At 37.0% G+C, this 17,914-nt stretch overlaps 1 protein-coding gene across 1 annotated transcript in view; it reads left to right on the forward strand.

Moving 5' to 3' along the window:
- Positions 1-17,914, forward strand: part of ETFA (electron-transfer-flavoprotein, alpha polypeptide) — a 32,525-nt gene continuing 14,611 nt past the window's right edge. Inside the window, exons 1-9 of the mRNA XM_010572252.1 lie at positions 1-36; positions 6,407-6,556; positions 8,271-8,352; positions 8,453-8,535; positions 10,891-10,990; positions 12,208-12,318; positions 13,545-13,646; positions 14,453-14,521; positions 15,573-15,655. Of these exons, the coding sequence (XP_010570554.1) occupies positions 1-36; positions 6,407-6,556; positions 8,271-8,352; positions 8,453-8,535; positions 10,891-10,990; positions 12,208-12,318; positions 13,545-13,646; positions 14,453-14,521; positions 15,573-15,655 (816 nt within the window). The remainder of the gene's footprint in view (positions 37-6,406; positions 6,557-8,270; positions 8,353-8,452; positions 8,536-10,890; positions 10,991-12,207; positions 12,319-13,544; positions 13,647-14,452; positions 14,522-15,572; positions 15,656-17,914) is intronic.

A 17,914-nucleotide genomic window follows, 5' to 3' on the forward strand; every position in this document is an offset into this window, starting at 1 on the left:
ATGCACTACGAGACATTCCCTCCACTAGAACTGTGTGTAAGTAGCCCTTCTAAAAGAGCTTTAAATCTCACAAGTTTCTTTTTTAGTTCTCCAAGGCTTTACAGGTATTGCAGTTCTGTACAGCTCTAAAATAGGAATTATGGACATATTAATCGGTTTCAGGTGTTAAGAATGGCTTAAAAAAAGAGCAAAGGTAGACCAGGACGTACATGATTTAGTTAATCTAAAAATTATAACTGTTGTAATCATTGATGTCTTTCAGTTATTGTTAGGCTGTAGGCTTTGCAAAGCAAAGGTCTTGATCTCTACAACTCCTAGAACGTAAGGTACAGCTATGTAAATTATACTTTCATGATCACTGCACAGGTCAGTGTCATGTCCTGGAAACATGCGGTCAGCTCCTTGTTTTTCAGCCATATGCATCTAAACTCATAAATTTATGAAATAAAGCCAGTAGAACATTGTGAGCATCTTCGGTGTGTGGGTAACAATGTAGTCTGCAAAAGGGGCACAGCAAACTGCAGTTCAGCACTGCTGACACTCATGCAGTTCAAGAATGAATAAAGTCTGGAGAAAAACAGGATGCGAGAGACCTGTAAAGTATGAGCAACGAGGAAAGGTTGGAGTTGCATAACTTAAAGATGGGAGGTCTGAGGAGGAATACGAGACTGCAAATACACAAAAAATTGGTGCAGAGGTGGGAATAAGCCATTTCACCAGTCCATGGATGATAAAATAATACGAGTTGGCTTAAATTGGAAGAAAGCTATTTAAGATAGCTACAAAGAGTTAAGATGGACATTAAGAAATCCTTTCTAGTTCAAAGGATATTAAGTTTTTGGAATAGCTTGCCTAGGAGTCTTCATCAACAATAAGCTAGATGATATGTTGGAAATAAGAGATATGGTGGCTTAGCATCTGATGGGATAGAGCTTTCTATAAACTCTTGAAGTCCCTACCAAACTTGTAATGATAGGAAACTGTGATCATCAGGATTGTCTTGCGGACTTAGTTAAGGGGTGTTTTGAGGTCACACATTCCTACCTTTATAAATCAACAAACAGATAATGTATTCCCTTAACATTCTCTGTTTATCATTTTTATCAGATAAGAAAGTGTCTGCCTTTTTGCCTATTCACAGTGTTGGGTTTTTTTTTCTTTTTTTCTTCTTACATGACATTACACAGCAGTTCAGGGGCCAAGCTGATTGTAGGTGGGTATAATACCATGCCTTTAATTTTGTATCCAGTTGTTATTCAACCTGTGTTGAAGTTAGAATTTATCCTAAGGATATTCATGAAGGGGAAGCAGTGTTAGTCTTGACTGTTTCAAGTCACAGATGAATCTCTTGGTCTCCCTCACTTCTAGCTCCACACTCCCTCAAAAAAACCCCAGCAACAACGTGAAAGAGTGAAGGACATTGTGGCTCTCTGTTTCTTAAGAAAACTGTTTTGCTTTGTATAATATTTTAGGGTTCTGCTGTTGTTTTAAAGGTCCAGATAGAGTAAAAGTTGCATTTGTTTCTGCAGTATTGGGGGGAGTGAGTGCAAGAGATGCTTTAGAGTTGGCTTAAACAAAGTAATAGGCATGTGCTTATGAAGCTGTTGGAGATCTTCAGGTGAAAGTGGTCTTAACTGTCAGGTTTTCTTTCTCACTTTGTAGTGTAGTATTTTACTATATAATAGGTTTTGAATAAAGTGAAACGTCACTTGCATAATTTTTAGTGATATTGAGCAGCTACTCTTATTTTATCTTTACAGTGTTTTGGGGGGATCCAGTATTCACAGTTATTGAGTCTTTGAGTTCCTGTTGATTTCAGAGCTTTCAATTTCCTGATGTTTCTGAAAATGGTGGATTTTATTTCAGTCATATATATCTCACAATGCATGTCTGGGTTTCTTTTTGGTTTGGTTTTTTTTTGTTTGGTTGGTTTTTTTTTTAGCCTGAGAGAATTCAGATAAATGGGTTTAATAGCCTGAAACACACCTTACTCTGGAAGTACTGGGCTACATTTGTAGTCTTAGGGAATGCTCTGTATCTATCCTTCAGTTGTCATTGATAAGCTCAGTCTAATAACTTTAAAAATGTATTCATTTATCTTGAGTTTACTTTCAGTAGTGTTGTCGGTATTTCAGAACAGCTTTGTTGCTTTGATTTTTTTATTAGTGGTTTGCATGGGATATATCTGGAAAAGTTTATGTTGTATTACAGCTTTCTGTTGCTGCTTCAGTTCCTTTGTAATTTTAAGTCTTTATTGTGATTCCTAAATAAATACTTTTTAGAAGTGTTTTCTTTATTTCTTTTGCTGTTCTTTGCTGGAGTTATAGCTCCTTTTCAGTGCCTTTAGTGTTGCTTTTCTGGTTAGCGTTTCCTGGAGTTAAAAATCTGTCTCTTAGACCTCTTCTGTAGCCAGATCTGTACAGAGGTTCTAGGAGAAGTATAAGCTTTTTTGCTAGAGCTTCCTCCTCTCCTTGAGCTTCCCAAATGTTTTTTGTTTCTTTTGAAGTTTTGCAGCTACAAGACTGTCATTAATAGAATTAGGCATTGTTTTGTTGTATAGGAAAGTAGCCATTATCTTTAGTAATACCTCAATTCCTAGTTCGTGAAGTCAGGTCTTGGGAATTTTGCCCAGTGATAATGGATCTCTATGAGAGACATCCTTCCTACTAAGGAGTTTTAAAATTTTAATTTCTGGCCATTTTGCTTTTACAGCTAAGAAAATCAGCTGTAGAGATACCTTTGTGGGTCCAGTTGTTAGGTACTTTTTTCCTTGTGAATTGCTGTTTTGGTTTAGCTCCTGAAAGTTGCAGTGGTTCCTCTGAAGAGGTTGGGAGGCAAAATTCAGTTTCCTGGGTGAAGTTTCTAACAGCCTGTTTCATACTTATGCATATTTGGAGCATGGGCCCACGTACAATACACCTGCTGGAGCATTTCTTATGTTTCCTGGAAAGACTTTTTGGCCACCCCACCTTTTGTTCCTGTCTGCCACATGTCTTTCAGACCCGATTTCATAATTGCTGCATTACAACGAGTGTCTTTGGAACAGGCTGCAGGCAGTTAGCTATTGACTGTAGAGGCCATTGATACCAGTGTGTTCACCAGTTTTGCCAAGCAGCAAGCAAAGATTTACAACACTTTTGTCTGGGATTTTCCAGCTGTGTTAATACCTATGTTTTGTATCATATAAGCAGCAAATCTGTATTTAAGAAATGCTGGGCCTGCTTGTGTGCTGTTCATGTGACCTGTCTATGTGCTGAAAGACCAACGTCCGTTCAGTTTGCATTGGTGTTGCTGTGAAGAACAGATCACCTGTGCGTATGAATGAGTACTTTGGATGTATGGGGTGTTGGCCTCGTGTGGGTTTATCTGTGCACCTGTACTGGGCGTGTCCAGATTTCTAACCCTTGGCTGGGACAGTAGCAGTGAGTAGTCTAGAAATTCAGATACTATGCTCAAATTTTTCACATTCTGCTTGGAAAACATTGCTGGGTTTCTCAGGTGGGGAACAAAAGATGCTTTGGGGAAACATGATAGATTCAGCAAATGCTTTGGCACTTTGCAAGTGGGTTAGTTGATGTATACTGCATGTCTAGGTTAATCTACCAACTTTTAGACATCTGGAAGTCAGAGGCTAGGTTTGCTCTACCATAAATGCTGGGGAGGCAGGAGTGTGTGTGTGTGTGTTGGAAAATCCAGACAGTTTTCCTTCATAAATGTTTATTTTAGTATAAACTGAATCACTGTCTGGAGTTTCCACCAGAGAGGAAATGTAGATGTTTTTGCTGTAGAGGGAGCATAGGTGCCTAGCTTCAATTTATATCTAAACCTAGGTGAAATAAATTTCCAGTTCTACTGGTTGCTGGCAGATGTGTTCATAATCTTCTGGTATGCTTGAGAAGCCACTCGATTGTCCAAGTTTGTAGGATGTTTAACTGTGACTGATTTCTTTGGATAGCCTGATTTTTCAAGAGCTTGGTTTTCACCAGGAACCTTCTATGGCACAAGCACTGAGTGCTGCTCCCTCTCAAAGCATTGTTTTCAATAGTTTGGTTGTTATGTGTGTCTTATTTCTTGTGCTTTTTTATCCTTGCTGTCAGCTGGTTAGGTTTATACTCAACCTTCCTATTTTATCTAGGCTTGAAACTAGACTTCCTGCCCAAGTACAGATGGAGAAATTATGTCAGTGAAATAATGGGCTGTTCTCGCACATGTGCAGCTGGACAAGTTACTTCATCAAAATAACTACCTGTCCTCTTCATTGACTCATTGCAGATTCTCATTTTTCAGGATCATATGTAACGGGATGAATTACCCTCTGGTTTTACTGCAGAATCTTTATTATAACAAACAAAAGTCAGTTTGTTTTTGTTTTGTTTATTAAAAAAAATATTTTAGTTGTGTTAGTATGTTAAAATTCAGATTCACATAGGAATCTTACTTGTCATCCAGGATTTTTACCCAAGATGTAGAACATGACTTTTATTTTAAATCTGGTCTTGTCTTTGTGTTCAGAAATGTCATGCATGTAGGCATAAAGTGACCTTCCGGTGTGCAGTTCCCACAAATAGAAAATGTGGGATTATCAGTTTAGAAATAACACCTAGTTAATGCTGTAATATCCAGTCTGCTCAAGCAACATCCATTGCTCTTATTCTTTTTGGCTAAAAAATTTCTCAGTTTATTCTAGAATTGTTTGACAGAATGATATAGAGCTTCTGTGGTGGTGCAGTACTTATTTAGGGAAAAGATCATAATATAGTCAGAATTAAATGTGTGTTTAAAATGCATGTGGCTCCCTTTGGAAATTTGAAAACTTAAGAATCTTTCACGAGCACGGTCCACTTTACCCTGTGACACGACTATAAATCATTGGAAAAGTGGGCTTTTTGCCACAAAAGCATGGATTTATTCTTCAAACACTGACTAAAATCTCATAACTTTTATTGCAAATGATGTATGAAACATAATCAAAAATATGGTGTCTGATCTATATTGGCAATAAATATTTTGTTACTGGCAATTGGCTTCAAACGATCTTAAAATCTTTAATCAGAACAAGTAGCCTTAAGCATAAAAGATTAAATGCAGAGCACCCCTACAAGAATCCTTATTGTTTTAATCAAAATGACAAATTATGATCCTGATTCTGCAAAATCTTATCTTTGTATATATATTTTTACACTGTGATTAGCTTCAGGGAAGTCCTCGGGATTTGCTTTCTCTGTGTGAAGTTTAGCATGTTGGTGGGCTCTGTGTGGTTGAAGTCCATATCCAAATTTTAGCCTCTCAGAATTTCTGAAGCTTTTTTTTCTAGTTTAAGTAGTGGGTAAGTGCGGATTTGTCATGAGAGGAGGTGGGGTCAGAATATATGTTTAAAAAAGTAGTATTTGGCTGCGCAGTTTTTAGTGTTGTGTTAGTATTTGTGCCTTGGTCATATTAATTAATAGATTTTGTTTTCCATGTGTTCCATATTACATTGATCATAACTCAAGTCTTGATTTAGGCTTTATGTGGGATAGAGAAAAACTTGGAAGGATAATATTCCTGTTCCCATGCCAGACTCTTTCCCTACCCTGGTATTAGTCTTTGACGAATAATGCTTTTTCCGGGTTCACCTGAAAATGAGAGAGGACAGTCTCAGAGCTTAGAATATTTTGGTTTGGTTTCATGGCAATGCTTTGCCTTTTTTTTCCTCTGTCTTTTCTTTCATTTTTGCTTTAGAAGTTAAAGTCTGTGTGTGGATGGTGAATTGGTCAAAATTATTATTTAAGAACCATTAAATTGTGGTGGTAGACTTAAGTGGTCAAGTGTCAAATGTTTTAAAGGAAAATAGAAAAAAATGAACCTGATGCTTATCAATAGTTCTGTTAGTGTGTTTTCAGGCTGCTTAATTGTGATCCTGCCACTGCATACAATTTTGCCTTTATACATAACTAATTAAAAAAGTGTGTTCTGTAGCTAGATTTTGGCTAAAACCTATAGTAAAAAAAAAACCCAAACCAACAACCCCAAAAAACCAAGAACTAAATATTTATTTGCTAGCCTTGATTTCCTTGTGTCTTAGTCTTGCTGGTCTAATCTTCACTCTTTAAGGTACTTTTAAGTTGACCAACGGAGCTTGAATGTAAGGTATTAAAATGTTTTTCTTAATATTGTTCCTGTATTTTCCTGTGGAGGTTTTAGTTTAAACTAGTCAAGCAAGTTTATACCTTTTTTTTTAACACCTTATGTGTTCTGCCTACTTAATAAAAATTACCTAGATTTAGCCTATTTTGTTTGACAGCGGTATTTTACAGTTTGTATAATTGATAAGTTTCTGTAAAGCATTGGATGCTCTTAGGAACAGTTTTTTACTGAAATGCTAAGTATCAAACTCCTCTCTCTGTCTCTCTGTCTCTCTTTAAAGGCATTGCTGCTCCGGAGGTTTCAGAGTACATTAGTCATAGCAGAACACAACAATGAGACTTTTACACCCATTACACTAAATACTATCACTGCAGCAAAACGTCTTGGAGGTGAAGTTTCTTGTTTAGTAGCTGGTACCAGCTGTGACAAGGTAGGAAATGCTATTTTCATATGAATGAACTAATGAATGCAGTGAAACAGTACTTGGTAGTGTCTCGGTTAGCCTGAAAAATAATCTGTAGCAAAGAGGAACTGTGTCAGGAATTGCTAATCTGCCGGAAATGTCCTGGACTTGAACTGCTTCTCTTCTGAAGTGAAGATATGGGTATAAATCTCATTTCACAAGGGAGAATATCAGTATCGGTTGTTATAAGCTTAAGCAAGCAATTTTTTATAGGACTAAAGGACAATTAACTTTTAAAACAATATTTCCCTGTAAAGTTTGAAAGACAAATATTGCAGTGCTAAAAACTTGCAAAGAAGCTTGCACTTGTCCAAATGGAAACCAGCAGAAATGAAACAGTATGGTAACAAATAGGGCTTCTGAGCATCTTGCTTTTACTAGTCAACTACTAGTAGCATAGTGACAGTGTGCTTGCAACCTAAAATTCTGAAATTGGTGCTTCTTGACTTTATCGTATAGCTCACGTCTAAAAAAAGTTTCTTGTATGTTAGCTGTTGTATTGTTAGTCTAAGTTTTATGTGCAAAATCTAGAGACAATATAGTTAGTATATTAGTGACACTTCTATTCCACCATGATGTACTCTTGTGTGAACAGTAAAAGTAGAAATAATTATGCCTAATATTTTTCATACTAGGCTATTGTTTATGAATTGTTATTCTGAAAGCAATACGTAGTATCTCATGCATGAGGCATACTTCAGCTAATTCACAAATAGGTGGAGAAACCTCTGTGGCTATTCTAAACTGAGCCCCAGGTGTTCAGGGTGGAGACCTGGAAGCAAGTATTTATCCGGATCAAGAAAAGGGGGGGGGGAGAATTTGCCTCGTCTGTCTGTCTGTGAGTTTCATTATTCTTTGGCACTTGCATAGTAGAAAAATGATTGGAAATGGTTTGTTTGTCTGGTTTTTTTAATACTGAGTATATGGTGTCTATTTGGCAATTTATGTCATGCTGGGAAAAAGTACTTTATAAAAAATGAAGGTTTGGAGTTTTTAAGTTTCTTTGTAAGAATCTGTATTGATAGGACAAAAGAGCTTTTTTTTTTATTTCCTCTTGTTAATTTTTGAGGGTTAACCGATACTTGGCAAACTCAGTAAAACTATGCTTGTTCTGGGACGATGCATGTGGTCTCCAGACACTGCTGTCAGTCCTCTTCTCTCTGATCTGCAACAACCCTTTTATCATTTAAACTTTACTTCTGCAAATTTAAAGGAAAAAATGCATAAATACAGAATTTAAAATACACATTACACCAGTAGGCAAAAGTCAGCTGCAGACAAAGGACTGCTCCTTTAGAAGAAGTAGGGTGGGTTTCTTGGTGATTGTATCAGAATACTGAGCAGTAATCCTCAAGCATGATTGTTACCCGCTGTTGTAATACATCATAAGATCGTTGCGTAATCCTGCATGCAGGAGGCAAGCTTTCTTATGTTTGGTTTGATTTGTAGTTTTTTATTCACAAAATCAGTTCTCATTATCCTATAAGGCACTAGGCTGTGAGTCAGAAGATCTGCATTTTGTTCCATCAGGTTTGTTCCGATTTTGAAATTCACATACTTTTGTGTTCCAGTTGTAACTAATGTATAGGTTGTAAGCTGTTTGCAGCAGAGACTCTCTCTTGTTATTTGTTTGTGGTGCCTGTTACCATACAAACTAATAATAATTTATTTGTAATCATAGGTAGCACAAGAACTCAGCAAAGTGCAGGGTGTTGCAAAAGTTCTAGTGGCTCAGCATGATGTATACAAGGGATTTCTAGCAGGTGAGAGTTGTTCTTACCTATTGACAAAAGAAATGGTATTTATATTTGTGATTGAAAATAAGATAGTTGTAAATTTGGGGCAATATTTTTTTATCCTCAGAGGAGTTGACTCCCTTGATTTTGGAAACTCATAAAAAATTCAATTACACCCACATTTGCGCTGGAGCATCTGCCTTTGGGAAGGTAAGTAGATCGAAGTGCATCAAAATTTCTCGTAGAAAAGAGACAGAGACACTGTTGTATGTAAAAACATGAATCAGATGCCTGAGAGAGGTCAGCCATGGACAGTTTTGAGTTTTCAAAAAAATGTTACAGTAGTTTGCTTAAGAGGTCATTAGTTAGAAACACCGATTCATGTCTGAGTTTTATTATGGGCTGACTTGGACAAAGGAACAGTGTAGAAGAAATATTTAGTGGTAACCAGCTAGTTCTACGTACACAAGGCAAAATGTACAATAACACAAAATAGATTAAGTGATCTGAAAGTATTACAAAAATTGTAAGGAAAAGTACAGTAAATTGAGATGAAAAATGTATGATTTGCATGTTGAAAGTGTGCAGACCTGTTGGAAGCAAATTTTTTTGGAGGGGGGAAATGGCATCTATGATGGTAAGTACTGTAAATTGAAATGTCTGAATATATATAAATAACACAGACCCAAGTTCTAGCCAAGATGTTTTTTAATGAAAATACAATTTTTCAAAACTTGTTTTTTAAGGAGTGTGTGTTTAAGTATGCGGAGAGCCTCAGTACTAACAATCTGGTCAACATTGTGGTGCAGCTAAATGAGAGAAAAAGGATACTTCAGAAATCTTGCTGATGTGGGATGAATAATGACATCAGCCTTCCATCTGACTACTTTTACTTCCAATCAATATCAATCTGTATACTTGTAATTTTGCTAGGAGAAATCTTTACATACCTTAAGTCTTAGGGTTTATTTATTTTATTTTTCTCTTTTTTTTTTTTTTATCTGCAGTGTCTTAGTAAAGGTTAATAGCTTTTGCTTTAAAGCTTACACTTCCATTTTTGAGCGCTTAATGTGAGTAAAGATTTACGAACTGGGCCCTTTGTGTTGTACCAGCTTAGGAGGGGGACAAAAAACAAGCAAAGCTCTTGCTATCATTAATTTCTTCATGATTTATGTTGCTCTTTTTAGCCTCCTTCCCATTCCTAAGGGTGCTAAGTTATTTTCTAGAGTCAATTTCAGAGCAGGAGAATATATATTTTAATATTAATTTTTAAAATAATAATTTTTTTGTTTTTGAGGAGAAGGTGCGAGAGGTGTTCCTATTGTCTCTGGTATCTAGCTTCCAAAAGTGCTTTTGTTTTCCTTGAAGTGCTAAGAGCTCAGCAATCCATAATTGTCAATTTCCTGAGTAAATTGCATCTATATTGAGTTTTAAACTGTTGAAGCAAATAAGCCTCCTAATTTAATATATTGTCACGACCTAGACTGGACATACCAGGGAGTCATGTTTAATTCGAAATTCCCTCGGGCTAAATTAAGGTGAAATGATGCCAAACGATCAGTTAAAGACTTTATTCATGACAGAAGCAAACTGAACTGGCGAGGCGTGGTAGTAGGTGGCGGGGTTTCTCACAACAGGAACTGGCATAAGACTACTTCTGTAAACCGTGTAACCCAGGGTAACCATATACATCAATTCAGGGAATAAGGAGATCCCTCCCGTTGAGTCACGAGGTTCAGAGCAGACCCCCTTGCTTTCCAGACTCCTCCTCAGAGAAGGGCCCAGGGGCGGCTGGATCCACTCTTAGTCTCAGACTTGGTCAACGGTTTATATCTTGAAACTGTTGAGGTCTAGGGATTGTGGAAAGGGAAAAGGAAAGAGAGAAGAAGACAGAGAGAGAAAAAGGAAGAGAGAAAGATTTCACTGGTCCTGGGTCCAGCGTTGGTCCAGTTAGCCGAGGGGTCCAGTCCCGGTGGGCTTGTGCACCTGGGCCTTCAGTTTGTGTCCTTTTATCATCCTTGCCCCTCTCTCGGGCGGGCACCCAAAGTGTCAGGCTAGGAAGCAGTTTGTGAGCCTTTGGGCTTGGGGGTTGTTTGTGGAGTAACTTCTTTCCTGCAGATGCGGCCATTGTTTGATCTTTGTATCCCAACAGTTTATCAGAATAGGGACCTGCGCACCCTCCAGCATGCCCTCCCCCTCCTGTTGCTGATGTCTGAGCTGATGGGCTTTTCACCTGGGTTCCTTGCTCTGCAGGGTTTGTCTTTAAGCAGAACTTACCCCGCCGCAATGTTTGAGACATTAACTCTTTCAGTCTCTCACAGATACTGAATTCAGGGTTTACTTAGGGTAAGTCTCATAAAATGTCTAATGTTATTACAGTAATGGGATTTTATTTGGCTGCTAAAGCTACATGAGTAGCCCTACAAAAACCTTACAGTTGTATGTGCCTTTTTACCTACGCACAGCATTATATGAAGTTAAAATCAGGACAGCAGGCATTCTTTTACTGACCGTGTGCATTTTACTTAGCATTTACTGTGCTAACTTTTCATCTTTAACTGCTAGAATCTTATTCCCAGAGTGGCTGGCAAACTTGATGTTGCCCCTGTTTCTGACATTATTGAAATTCAGTCACCAGACACTTTTGTGAGAACTATCTATGCAGGTGGGTAATCACAAAAGGTATGTGGTATTTGTGCAATAAAGAACCCAATACTGATAACTTTTTTATGTAATCCTGTTGTTAGAACCTTGGAATATGATAGGCATTTTCACTTTACAATCTGAATTGCTGTGGTTCATAAAAATGAAACCTGGGGATGGACGTGATGCTCCATGTATGAGAAAGCAAGTAATCCCAACAACTTTGGTACTAGCAGTTAGAAACCAGGTCTATCACTTTAACAAATAGAATTTGGTAATCTCCTTTATACATACTGCATTTCTTTGTTAATGTTCTTCTGATCAGATTTAGTAAAACGTAAGACATTAAGTTAATTGTCCAGCTTTATTTAATATGACTAGCATTAGTTCTGATTTAAGATACCACAGGGTTATTTTTCCTAATTATGAAGACATTGAACTAATTATAAATAAATATTTAATTATCTTAATTTGCAATTCTTTTTTCAGTCTTGTTTCTCTAATGCTTGTCTGACACTGCATTTTAATTTAGATATGAGCTCATTAGTTTGTGTTTCTTAATTTTACTGTACAAGATTGTACCATGTGTACCAACATGGTATTACATTTCAAGTTAGATTACCAGAACGTGGTTTTGTGTTGCACTTTTAAGTTGCTTCCCAGTAATTCACAGTTTCAAGATGACTTTGTTTATGAATAGCTGGTATTACAGCATTCTTCTCTTTTAGTGTTCCCTGCAGCCTCCAGTGTCGAGTAAATACCTTATATAATATATTACTGAGAGAAATACAATCCCACAGATACTTGGGGCAGGCCTCGTTGTCTTCTGATGAATTCATGCAACCGGATAAAAGATCTACTTTGAATTATAGACACTCTTTAAGAATGAAACTTTCAAAGTTGGGGGTTTTTTTCCTCCTTCTGAAATTTAAGAGCTTATTCATAAGAAATTATTTGAATGCTCTGTATCCTTTAAAAATAGAGGATTTGTTATCATACTTCAGAAACCTGGAGCTAAAAAGTAAATTAAAATATTTGTAATCTACATTTCTTAAGTGCCTAGGTTTCAAGCTTTAGTCATCATCTAAAACTGCAGTTTTTGGGAAGTAACTTTCTGAATGTTGCCTATTCTGGTAGAACTGCTAATGTGTTTCTGATATTAATTTTATTTGTTTTTTTAAAAAGCATAGTATGTCTGATATTATCTTCTTTAAAATGTAATGTGACCATTTTTTTTAGGAAATATTCTTTGCACTGTGCAATGTGATGAAGCGATTAAAGTATTTACTGTACGAGGAACTTCTTTTGAGGCTGCACCAACAAGTGGTGGTAGTGCCAGTTTAGAAAAGTGTGAGTGTTTGTTCCGGTATTTCATGTAGTAGAGTTAGTTTTGCTCACTGCACGGTGATGTTTTGCAGAAGTGTTTGTCAAAGCAAACTGGTTTTCATAATCTGAGCTTTATGCTTGTAACGTGGGAACTTGCATTTTTTAGTGATGGGAAGGGAAGATATGGATTATATGCTCACTTGCTACTTTTTCTTTGACCAGAAATGGAGATTACCTGTGCTGAAATCTGTGCCTATTTCACTTACTGCTTAAACCTCTGCCACCACAGTCTTGAAACATTTCCGTATTTAAAGTTACAGCTGTTCAAATAGCCAGATGGGTTTTCAAAGCAAGATTGAGCAAAAATAAAAGTGGCTGGCTATCCACAGTTTTGGTTTCATCAGTTGTATTTTAATTGAGATAGGTCATTACAGTGTCTAGCTAAATTAGTAGCAGTTTAGATTGATTTGAGAACACCCACTTGTAGTTTTAGATCAGTTTTAACTAAATCAGTTAAACTATTATTTTAATGAAGCCAGTGTAGCTTTGATAATAGAGAAATCCAGTCACAGAATCACAAAATAGTTGAGGTTGGAAGGGACCTCTTGAGATGATGTAGTCCAGCCCACTGGAGCAGGTTGCCCAGGTTTGTGTCCAATCAGGCGTTGAGTATCTTCACAGATGGAGACTTCACAACCACTCTGGGCAACATGTTCCAGCGTTTCATCGCCTCTGTGGTTTTTTGCTGTGGGCCTTTTCATGACTGTGCTGTAAATCCAGCAGAGGCAATCATTAGTAACGTGCTGCGTGTGTGTCCCAGTTCTCATACTTTTCTGGGTGGCTTAGTACCTGCCCCTGAACCATCCTGTATTTCCTAATGTCTGGGGATGTTAGGAAACAAATGCTACTTGATACTTAAGATTAGCATATTGCACTGTCATTGCGCTACTTAATTGGCTTGTTTGCCTGTCTTAAGAGCCACACTTACATTGATATCAACACAGCATAGTATTACTTTATACAATAGACCTTCATTTTAGTGCAGCTTGTACTATAGGTTACTTAAACACAACTAATGAAAGAGGCTTGTAACTCAGCCACAGAGCAATTACTGATAGTAGTTAAAAGCTCGTGGTAGAATTGGTTATAGAACTAACTTTTGCATTAAGTTTAAGCTCAAATTTAAACAGTTGAAAATACACGCTTTATCCTTTTTCTTGTGAATGTTTTTCTTCATCTGATGAATGCAGTAACCCCTCCGCCGCCTGTTGGTATCTCTGAATGGATTGAGCAGAAGTTGACAAAAAGCGATCGACCAGAGCTTACTAGTGCAAAAGTGGTTGTATCGGGTGGTAAGTCAATAATATTAAAACTGTGTTATGTGCAATTAAGTAATGGTACATCCTGATTAAATAATACCTGTAGCAGAACACTATAATGTGATACACTAAAAAAAAAAAAAAAATTATGATGTAGTTCTGAAATACAGCATAGCAGGCCAGTGGGAATGCACCCAACATGTATTTTTCGTGAAGAGGCAAAACATGTTTTAACATATGCTAGTAGGCTTTTTAAGAACATTGTTGTATCTGGTGAGCCCCTTTAAAATTATAGCGATATGATGTGCTTTTAGGTCCAAATCTGTCATGTTTAAAATTATTGCTAATCGTTACAGGCAGTCCAAACATTATTATGTAATGGCTTTAATGGTTCTAAAAATCATTATGTTTGTATTCTGCTCTTCAGGTATAAAGTGATGGACTGTGACTCTTCCTGTATGCCTACAGCTAAAAAATTATTCTGTAGTTATCCCACTACAGAGTTTTGTACCTGAAGCCAGCAGAGGGAGCACAAATTAGTAAAAAAATCCTGTTTCCCTGATTTAGGAGAATGATCTTGATGATGCTGTGTGCAGGAAGTAAACTAGACAGAGTGGTGTTGGTTTATACATATGAAATAATAATATTAATCACCAAGACAAAAGCTAAATCTCCAAATATTAAATACTATTTAGTAATATATCCAAAAATACCCTATGCAAGCACATATTTGTGCCTTTGCAAACTCAAATACTCATACAGAAAGTTTATGTAGGCAATAAAAAAAAAAATCTTAAAGCATATTATGTTCTTTCTTTATCTTTTTTTGTTCTTTTAAGGGAGAGGCTTGAAGAGCGGTGAGAATTTTAAGTTGTTATATGATCTTGCGGATCAATTGCATGCTGCAGGTAAACTTATTTTCTTCCTTTTTTTTTAACCCTGGTTATTATATTTTTAAAAGGTTACATAAAAGACTTAAGATGAACATTGTTTTTAATTTTCATCTCTCTCTCAAATAAATTCTTAAAATCCTGTTAGTTTAGTCGTAGATACAGTTTTGTCTTGTCCTTGTGGTCAACTGTGTATTTGAATGCCTGTGTCTGAAGCAAAATACTAAACTGTAATATTCCCTGTCCTCCTCAAATATCCAGATCACAAGCTCACAAACAAAAAGTGAAGTTGTATAAATTAAGAAATGGTCTTAGCTCACTTTGACGTGCTGATATTTTCTTCATTCATCCTTATATACTACTCCTTTACAGAATCCCTTTCACACTTCTTGTAGTTTGAGTGGCTCTGTCTTTTTGCTATGCTTTGTATTAAAAGGAGAAAACTGACTGTGTACAGCGTTTCAGTAAAATATTTTAAGAAAAGGTTGGGAGAGGAGGACGAACTGTTTGCATTAATATTTTAACTACATTAGTTTTAGATTTCACATGTAATAATAAATTTATAGTTCTACATGAACGGCTTTGTTTTTAAATTGGTGGCTTCGCTAACTAAATGTCCATGTGGCATTGTCAAGTTTACTTTGATATTTTTCTTCCGTATGCCTGACTTTTTAGCTCCACAGCGATATAAGATGGCACATGTGTTCTGTTTAAACTTGGGAGGATCATTATGGGAAGGCATTTATGGGAAAATCCTCTTTTGACAAAGCAACAAGAGAAAATAATGGAAATATGCCAGACCAAAATCCTTGGTTTCAAATATATGGCCCTTTGGTACTGGGAGTAAGGATTTCCTGTTGCTTATGAAGTGCATTAGCACTTAGTATTTGGAAGTTTCAGCCAGTGGTATAGAGAGGGATTACTATAACAGCTTTTAAGAGGGAAGTTTCTAAATATGTGCCCTTAGAGTGTGGGACTCTTCAGTGAAATACATGTGCTTTTATGGTGATAGAAATTTGGCTCACTAATATTTTAAAAGAAAACACTGGAAATATTTTCTTTCAACTAGTTGGAGCTTCCCGTGCAGCTGTTGATGCTGGCTTTGTTCCTAATGACATGCAAGTTGGACAGACGGGCAAAATAGTAGCACCAGTAAGTATGGAAATATCTTTCATAAAAGAGCTGTGATGTTTTCTAGCATGCATTTTCCTTCAAAGCAAGTGCTTAGAAATGAGCTAAGTCTTAATACTGAGCCTAACAGGAAAAGCTTAGTGTGCCCATTGTGATATTGTCACTTGACCATGTGTTTGCAAAACTACAGCAGCAAGCTGTGATGTAAATCTCGACTTTGGGTCAATTGGAAGTGTTCTGCACATAGTTTTGTCAGAGGTTTTGCATGCTGGATTTTTTCATGGTTGCCTGTGCTGAACCTTTTTTAGTTTTCTAACAGCCATCATTGATATGCTAAAAGATGTCATTGCCAACATAAACTCGAAATTATATTGATATGTGGCTTGATCTCTGGGAAGTGTGTTTTTTGGTTTTTGGCTTTTTTTTTTAACAGGTAATAATTTTTTTTTTTAAAGTTTTGGTAACCATAACTGGATTATTGCATTATGTTCTAAGCAAAATTTTTGTAAGAGATGAAAGTGCAAGAAACTTAAGTGATAAATAATCTACAGGTTGGCTGCTGTAGAGTGAAATACCAGGAAGGGCATACTCTGAGTGGCTTAATGTTGGGAAATAACCTGCTGCATATCTTTTCTGCTATGCATCCTGGTATCACAGGGGACTGATTTCTATCCCTGTGTCGTTTTGGATTGGGGGGGGGGAGGGTGTCTTCCTGTCATGTAGAAGTCTGAGACTACTTTTGTTGTTCCTTATGACCTCGGGAAATTTGGGGAAAGTGGTAGACAGATAAAGCGCACTGGAGCATTCGTAAATAAGAAGGTACAAATGTAGCTTGTCTCAGCGTGGGCTAGAATGTGCGCTAGCACATGATGATTGTCAACATGAGTAGGGAATTGTGACTAAGAACATGGCCAGGTATGGCAATCTGGCAGATGTACACTTTGAGCTATATAATCAAGTAAACATTTAGCCTTTCAGTAAGCAGTTCTTTGAGTGTGTATGGCAACAGAAAGCACCAAAGAGCAACTTTATACTTGTTAAGGGTTTGATGAGACCAGAGGGGAGAGTGACCTAGAACTTAGTAGAGAAACTTGTCATATTTCAACTCTTGCATTTACCAAATCACAATAATTTAAATAATACTAAAAAGCTGTACATGTCCAAAGCTTTGATAGGATCTGAAATGTTTTGCCTTTGTACCATTAAGAGTTACAAATTCATGAACCTCAAACCATGGCCATTATTTTTGCAGTATAGAGCAGGATAGAGCAGTACTTGAAGGTATCAAAGACAGGGGGCTTGTGATTCCTGGAGTCTGTTGTCAGTTCTACCTGGTGGGTTTTCTTGAACAAGGTACTTTGTGCTTCTGAGTTCTTCTGTCTTGAAACGTGGATAGGGATATTTGCTGCTTTTTTTTTTTTTTTTTAAGGCCTCATCAGAGGCTGCCTGATGATAGCCCTGTAGGGCTAAGTGGAGCTATTTCTAGGCACACTAATGTTTAACCTGTAAATCTGTATGATAACCAACTGATACAAAAAACAGCTTCTGAGAAACAGACCTATTGGTAAGACTTAAGGTCCATCTGGTTGCATATTGTGTCCTTCCAAAATCTTGATAGCAGTGATAGTAACCTCTGCTATGCAAGGAAATTGTGAGGCTTTACAGATTATAAATGCAACCTAACTTCTTTCTGGTGATGTCTTTCTTTTGTGCATAGTTTGCAATTGTTATTTTTTTGGCCGTAGTGCAGGACAGCTATAGCCCCCAGCATAATACTTCCTGTTTGCTAAGGGAACATTTGTATTTAAATATAATGCACTTTCTTTTGATTTATGCAGTAGGTATAAGGTCCACCGTATTGCAGCAAGCTAATCAACACTAATTCAGAAAGTACAGCTGCAACATACGTGGAAATTGCAGGTTCCAAAGAAGGCAGAGTTTGTTGTCATAAGGAGGCAATCTTTAGTTGGTTGTTGTGTACCCAAACCTTTGAAAACCAGGGAGTAAGCTGAATGTCATTTAACTGCGTACATCAAAAGGGTGTGAGATGAGACTGACCATTCTTAGTTCTTCACTACCCAGATATCCATTGATGATGTGGAGAATGCTAATTTGAAGACAGCTCAGCTCTGGTTTGTGTGTCTTGAGGCTCAACAATGAACATTCTTTCCAGAGTCAAGGGCATATAAACAATTATGTTGAAACAAAAAAGGGTAGTTTTTGACGAAGTTATAGTGCTATAACTTGCCACAGATGGCTCATAGCAACATATGAAAGTCA

Source organism: Haliaeetus leucocephalus, unplaced genomic scaffold (assembly GCF_000737465.1).
Source record: "Haliaeetus leucocephalus isolate CR32 unplaced genomic scaffold, Haliaeetus_leucocephalus-4.0 Scaffold339, whole genome shotgun sequence".
In the NCBI taxonomy this organism is placed as follows: domain Eukaryota; kingdom Metazoa; phylum Chordata; class Aves; order Accipitriformes; family Accipitridae; genus Haliaeetus; species Haliaeetus leucocephalus.